This window comes from Penaeus chinensis, chromosome 7 (assembly GCF_019202785.1).
Source record: "Penaeus chinensis breed Huanghai No. 1 chromosome 7, ASM1920278v2, whole genome shotgun sequence".
Classification (NCBI taxonomy): Eukaryota; Metazoa; Arthropoda; class Malacostraca; order Decapoda; family Penaeidae; genus Penaeus; species Penaeus chinensis.
The window spans coordinates 24995748-25003247 of NC_061825.1; the positions used below are offsets into that span (position 1 = coordinate 24995748).

Below are 7500 nucleotides of genomic sequence, written 5' to 3' on the forward strand. Positions count from 1 at the left end.
GCTCCAGCTTCAATAAGCATACGCACACTGTCTAGGCTTCCATTAATTACAGCCAAGTGTAGAGGGGTTTCACCTGTAAAACATAACAGCATTTTTATAATAATAATAAAGATTTTTCCTGTACCTAACAAAACAATGCAACTTTTATGCATATAGATAATTTCTGTTAACCACATGCCGCCAGGGAAAATGATTAAAAAATGGGGAAAATCTTGTGCTCATTTTTTATATTTTTGTGAAATGTCTCAGCACACTGATGGCTCTGCTTATGCTTAGCCACAAAGGAATTAATTAGTAAACCTTGTGACCTTACCTAATTTCACCATTCTCTGAACGTATCTTTTACTAAAGCTATGAATATCGATGGTGTTATTTTTATTATAGAAATTATAATGACTATAATGTTATAAACATTAATAACAGCAAAATAAGATAACATAAAATATTTTCATAAATAAAGGAAAATGGTAAATGGGCGAGACAGGCAGTAATTGGTTCACTGGTGACTTAGTACAAGTGCAGCCATCTATATGCAAAAATCATTAAGTAAACTCAAAGTGAGTATGGCATGTACGTATATGCCTTGCCCGTCGGCATTGGGTTAAAAAGGTAATTGAAATTAATATCTGCAAAAAGCTTACTCACATGACCATATAAAAAAACTCAAATCTACATAAAACACTACTTTGTCTGGACAAATAAATTCAAGCTAGACCAAGTTTCCAAATAAATGTGAATAAGTAAAAAATAAGTATTGTATGTGAATATTTGGTGAAAAATAACAAAAAGAAGACTTGGAAAATAATAATCTACACAGCAGTCTGATAGTTTTAATCTTAGTCCTGGAAATTCCAACAGTAAACGAAACACATTTTAAGCAAGACTCTTACCCTGATAATTGTATGCATTGATGGCTTGGGTTACTGCTGAGCGGACTCCATTTACAGGTCTGGTTAGGAAAGCTTCCAGACACTGAATACTTTGCATCTGGGCAGCACAATGGACTGGTGTGTTTCCTTGGGCATCAACAATGCTTACATCGCAGCCTGGCATAGCAACAAGCCTCCTCACCATAATAGTCTCATTGCCACGGACTGCCTGATGTAGTGCTGTCTAAAATACAATATGTTTCAAAATTAGGCAAGAAAACTGGAAAAGAATCCTAATATCAACATTAACTACAAGGTTTTAAAAAAGAAAACATGGAGCAACAGTAAGATACATCACTTTACCAATAATAAAAAAAATACAATGATAAATATATATATATATATATATATATATATATATATATATATATATAAAGAATAACAAATGCATGTTATCTTATAATCTGAATATAACAGAACCAGTCAACCTTTATCTAATGCATACCTCTCTTGCAAAGTTCTGCGCATTTAACAAATCCTGAGGCCTGATCTTCTCACAGGCTTTGAGGATTTTGTTGAAAGCTTCTATATTTTTGTTGCTTACAGCAGTATGTAGAGCACTGTTGAAAGGAATAATCATTTAATCAAACAGGTAAGAATCCATAAGATCTTTAAAAAAAAAGAGGAAATTACACAATTTAGATAGATTTCTACTCAATCAACACCATACAGAGTTGGGTACTTACGTATCTCCTTGATTGTTCTGTACGGCCAAGAGATAACGATGTGTTGCTAAAAGTAAGGAAATGTCACCCGTTGCAGCATAAGCTTGCAGACACTCCGCAGCACTTATCGCCACCTTGAATGCCACATCTACACTCTGAGTGGGATTCTGATTCATGGACTCTACTTGGCTCTGAGGGTTCCTGTTGCCTCGGCTATCATCTACTCGAACATTGGAGATCATTTTTGTAAGTTCATCCACATCCTGTCCTGAGATAACTGGCTGATCCTTCTGTTTCTTCTTTGAATCTGAAAGGGGTACAATACATGTTTTAACACCTTCATATCCAAAACTTTATAAACATCTTTCTTATGATTTTTTTTTTTTTTTTTTTCAGTATCATTAAGAATATTGCAAAATAGAACTTAATAAAACTCTTAACAGATATTGTTAAAATCATTACTTACCTGTTTTTCCTCCATAGTCGGCTTTAATGTCACTATTGCCCATCAAGCCAGATTCAAAGGCTAACTGATCATCAGCAACTTCTAACATATCCATCAGGGTGGCATCAGGACCCAGACCACCAACAATATTGAAGCAGCTTGGTAGGTCAAACTCTGGTACCTTTAAAGGAATCAATGAAAGTCAATGTCTTTCTATGTGAAAGTAAAATATCTTATCTAAATAAAAGTAAATAATATATGCTAATTATCAAATTCTATGTGCATATTACCATACTGTCTTATGTACTATATAGAAGAAAAAAAACTTGCTACTGCTAAAATAGAAATAAATCCCCCATTATAATCACAATGTGCATATGCACTCTGTATATAGAATAAGGTTTCTGCATAAAATAAAATATGCTTTTAAAGAAATAATAATACATCACTTAAGGCTAATAATTTACTTCAAACTAACCTTTGCTTGACTTTTTGGATTTGTTTTGACTTGGTATGAGTTACATTATCAATAAAAATATGATACATACTACACAGCTCTCCACACCAACTGATAATAAAACACTAGTTAACCCATTGGATCCAGATGCTTCACTGCCACCACATGACTCAAAATATCACCATTAGGCATACTTGAACAGTAACAAGACTTTGCAATGTGATTTTCTGTTTTTTTTTTTTTTTTTTTTTTTTTTTTTTTGCATATGCCTTTTTAGCTTTTTTGCCATTTTCTAAACAAAGGATCATGTAATCCAAGTCTAGGAGATGAGCTAAGTGACACCAGGTATCTCCACTCAGGTGGCTGGCATTTGATTTATTATTTGATTTGCTTTATCCAGATGGTAATAGACTGGTTTTCCTTGCACTCACGCCAAATCATCTCTCTATGTAGTCCAGCAGTCTATGCAACTCAGTGCAAGAATAATAATAATAAGTAAATATTGTTACATGTTTCATTTCTTTTGTCTTTTTTGCAATATTCTATTTTCTTAACCCCTTGCTGACGGGTACGTGTAGACACGTGCTATGCCCACTGTGAGTACTTGTTTGATTGTTTTTACACATAGATGGCTACATTTGTACTAAGTCACCAATGAGCCAATTACGAGTACTGCCTGTCTCGCCCGTTCACCGTTTTCATTGATTTACGAAATATTTTATGTTATCTTATTTTGCTGTTACTAATGTTAAAAAACCTTATAATAATTATAATGTTTAAAATAAAAATAACACCATCGATATTCATAGCACTAGTAAAAAAATACGTATTTCCTGCCAATTCAAATCAGGTACAGTCACAAGGTCTACTAATTGACTCCTTTGTGGCTAAGCACTAGCAGAGCCATCTATGGGCAGACATTTCACAAAAAGTATAGAAAATAGGCACAGCATTTTCCCATTTATTTTTCATTTTCCCCGGCAGCATTGGGTTAATATACCTGTGCCACCAGTCAAGGTGGCCAGGAATAGGATCCTGAGTATGGTTATAGTGTCCTCCCTAGAGCTGGCACTCTTTCAGTCATGGCTCATGGACAGTACATTTCACATTTGTTTATCAATAGAAGTAATCCAAAAGACCCTAATTAATTTAATCACTCTCTAAGATGTGCACATGTGGTGAGTCATTCCTATCATCCTGGCCTTCAGCTGAAATGCTCAGAACGGGAAGTTTGCATCACTCTGTCCCACAGCCAGATTTTCCCATGAGAGCATGTTCACGCACCTTCCCTTCAAGCTAAATTTTTCATGATGTGATAGTCACGGTATCTGGATTGTAGGGGTTAACCCAATGCCGCTGGGAAAATGCTGTGCTCATTTTTTTTGTGAAATATCTCTTACATAGATGGCTCTGCTTGTGCTTGGCCACAAAGGAATCAATTAGTAGACCTTTTGACCTTACCTAATTTCAACTTTCCTTGAAATGGCAGGAAAAACTAATTTCCGCTATAAATAGCGATGGTGTTATTTTTATTATAGACATTATAATTACTATAATGTTATAAACATTAGTAACAAAATAAGATAATGTAATATATTTTCTGAAATCAAGGAAAAGGGTAAATGGGTAAGACAGGCAATAACTGTAATTGGCTCACTGGTGACTTAGGATAAGTGTAGCCATCTATGTGTTAAAACAATAAAGTAAACTTATAGTGGGCATGGTATGTACGTACATGCCATGCCTGGCGGAACTGAATTAACTAATTATACTGTATTACGATCACCTTTTGAGCAAAGCCATATTTTATCTCAAGTACAAAACAAGACCAAATTATGATCAATCACTCTTCCAGAAACTTTAGACATTCCAAAATAAAGTCACTATGAAGTCCTATCTTCTGCATGCAGTGAGTGCATGTACTTTTGTTATGTTGTCTTTAAGCTAAAACAAGTGGCATTTGTATTCAATTAAAAGCATATAGAAAAGATTGAGGAACACCTTACTCCCTGCAGTACAGACATTGCACTTACATTATTTTGTGGCTGTAGTGCCTGTGGTTGCATTGGCTGCTGCTGAAGTTGAATATTGTTTGGCTGCTGTGTTAACCAATTATCTACAGCACCTTGTATCTATAATAGAAATATAAAGAGAACAATAAATAAAGACAGAGGGACATCAAGGAAGGATATAACAAAAGAACTTGATAGAAACTGCATGAAAGAAGAAAGGTTCCTCAGAGGAAATAGCTTAATTGGCCTTTACATTAATCAAACATATAACTCAAATACACGCAAGTTATCGTTTTCTTCTACTGACTACAAGCTAAAAAATAAAATATTGGCAATATAAACATACCACTTGTGAACCCATCAGTTGTGTCTTGGGGAACTGCTGCATCTGTTGTTGCTGAAATTGCTGTTGCTGTTGTTGTTGCTGCTGCTGCTGCTGCTGCTGCTGTTGTTGTTGTTGCTGCTGCTGTAGCTGCTGCTGCTGTTGAGGCTGTTGCAGATACTGATTTAAAATCTGTGTTCCATTATCTTGATATGATGGAGAAGGTACCATCATGACTGGAGATGGAGATTGAATGTACTGTGGCGACTGGGACTGTGAATATTGTTGTGACATATTCCCTCCTCCAAAATTACCAGAGCCCTGGTACTGAGACTGTGGTGAGCCAACAGAGTGTTCTCCTGGAGACATCACACTGTACTGGGGAGAGTTAGGCACTGGGTGTCCAGGTGAAGGAACCTGCAAGTTCATAATTAACATGTATAAATCAACATTACCAAAGATAAAAGTAATCATAAATCTAATATTCATGTGCACTTGTATTTATGTTATGAGGCTGTTTTTTAGTAACAAAATAAACCAGTAATTCCAAATCATGTCATGGGATCTTGTTATCTTAGTAAACTTCATTACATTCCTCTCATTTGCACTGGGGAATATGACTAACGACAATTCGCCAATTTTACTGGTTCCATAGTTACAGTAATAGGAAGGGCAATTATGACAAATATCCAATTAACCTCTTTTCACCAGGTGAAGAAAATAAATAAAAAACTCTACTATCTGAGGATTAATGGCAACAAGCCAACTTTTAGCATGGCAGTTAACTACATCAAGCTAAACGCCCAGCTCAAAGCGCTTTGGCCCGGCAGAAATGGGTTAATTTGTGGTCTATTGCAATTGTATTCTTTTCTTGACTGTTCAAAATGAGCAAAACTGGAAGGTTTGCTAACTGGAAGATAGATATTTTCTGGCTTTATTCATGTCAGAAAATTAAAACCATTTTTCCTTGTTTTTGCTAAGCAAACTTTTCTAGTGTGCAAAGAAATGGACTGAAGGTTCATGTACATCCTACATTTCTCTTGCAAAAACCAAAATGCATTTCTTGATCAATGTTTTGAAAGAAAATACCAAATAAATACCAACAAATGAGATATGATCATGCTTTTTTATTTTGTCCTCTATCTTTAAAAACAAAAGCAGAGATAATCACACATGCACATTAACATGCCTTATTCTAAACTTTTACAAATGACTGTAGTAACATACAAATTAATATCCTTCCTCACAAAATCCAAAAACTCAGGTAAAATACATGAAAACTCCACACTAAACTGGTCCTACTATTTACTAACATACACTCATAGTAATAGTCAAATATCCATTACAATATTCAAGTTTCATGCACACCTTTTCTACAATGTCGCAATGCACTCTTTTCATCCAACTAACAAAAAACAAATCTCAAATCAAACAAACCATCTCTACATCTATGATGCAATGTTGTCATAAATCTTTTTGTAAATTTCTTTCATCCTATCACAGTAATTTCATGCTGAAATACAGTATGCCATCCATTTTTATCTCAGAATAACAACCAATTTCCCTACCATAACTTATTATATGAAGAAGGATAAAATACCTGAAGAAGGCTGTTACTGATGGTGGTAAACTCAGTGTTAGGGGTTCCTACAGAGCCTGGATGGATGGGAGAATAAAGCTCATGGGTGCTGGAGTCAGAGGGATGTCCAGGTGAGGGAACCTGAAACCACAAAAAAAAAAAAAAATAGATTAAAACTATCCATTTCCTAGAGATCAGATTTTACCACTAATAAAACTGAGTTGAAATCATCAAATAGCAATGTAAAACTAACAAATGATTATAAATAACTTGACTACAAAATTATTAAAAAATAAAATCCAAGAATTATTACACAATTATCTCAAACACGATGACTTACAGTGTGCTGTGGTGATTGGTTTGACATCTCTAAAGTGTATGGTGAGAGCCCATTACTGTTTGGGAAATCTGAAACTGGATGGAAAAGGATATAAGTACACTATTCATTTTTGCTTCAAAAATAAAAACTTAAACAATCACATACTGATAAAAACACAGCACAAAATAGTATAAATACTAAGAGTAAGTAATGATATTCATAATAACAGTCAAAATCATCACTGTTGAGACTGTTAAATGGTAAATGTTATCAATAAAAACAAGTAGTATTAATAATAACAATTATAATATTTAATCACAAACTAAAAACATTAGTAAAGAATACAATATGAATTACACAAATTGCACAGTCTATTGAATTAGACTAAAACTGTTAACAAACAGGAATACATGAAATTGAACTACATATACATACATGACCAGAACAGTAACTGAAACAGAACAATCCTTACCTCCCACCAACAGCTCCAAGATGTCAGGTGTTGGCATTGAGTCTTCCTGACCCCGTGGATTTCTCACTGCGGGATAGGTTTCACATTAGTTAAGGCACACACTAATAAAATCACATGCATAAGACAATAATGATACAAGATTAAAACAAAATTCCCTATTTTTTTTAACTTTTTTTTTCTATACTTACTGTTGTAACTCAGATCTATAGCTTCACTTGCATAATTGTTGAAATTTGCTGGTCTTTTTGCAGGGGGGAAACTTGGATGTCTCTTTCCCTCTTCTTGTGCATTTTCAATAAG

General features: G+C 34.5%; 1 protein-coding gene across 9 annotated transcripts in view; it reads right to left on the reverse strand.

The window, feature by feature from the left end:
* Positions 1-7500, reverse strand: part of LOC125027309 (nuclear factor NF-kappa-B p105 subunit-like) — a 28482-nt gene that overhangs the window by 6452 nt on the left and 14530 nt on the right. For all 9 annotated transcript variants that reach the window (XM_047616308.1, XM_047616306.1, XM_047616302.1 and 6 more), the window contains exons 10-20: positions 7389-7500; positions 7201-7266; positions 6750-6823; positions 6431-6550; positions 4855-5247; positions 4530-4628; positions 2061-2220; positions 1616-1901; positions 1375-1489; positions 891-1113; positions 1-73 (exon numbers count right to left, since the gene is read on the reverse strand). The exon at positions 1-73 is cut by the window's left edge and continues 97 nt beyond it; the exon at positions 7389-7500 is cut by the window's right edge and continues 20 nt beyond it. In XM_047616308.1, the coding sequence (XP_047472264.1) occupies positions 1-73; positions 891-1113; positions 1375-1489; positions 1616-1901; positions 2061-2220; positions 4530-4628; positions 4855-5247; positions 6431-6550; positions 6750-6823; positions 7201-7266; positions 7389-7500 (1721 nt within the window). The remainder of the gene's footprint in view (positions 74-890; positions 1114-1374; positions 1490-1615; positions 1902-2060; positions 2221-4529; positions 4629-4854; positions 5248-6430; positions 6551-6749; positions 6824-7200; positions 7267-7388) is intronic.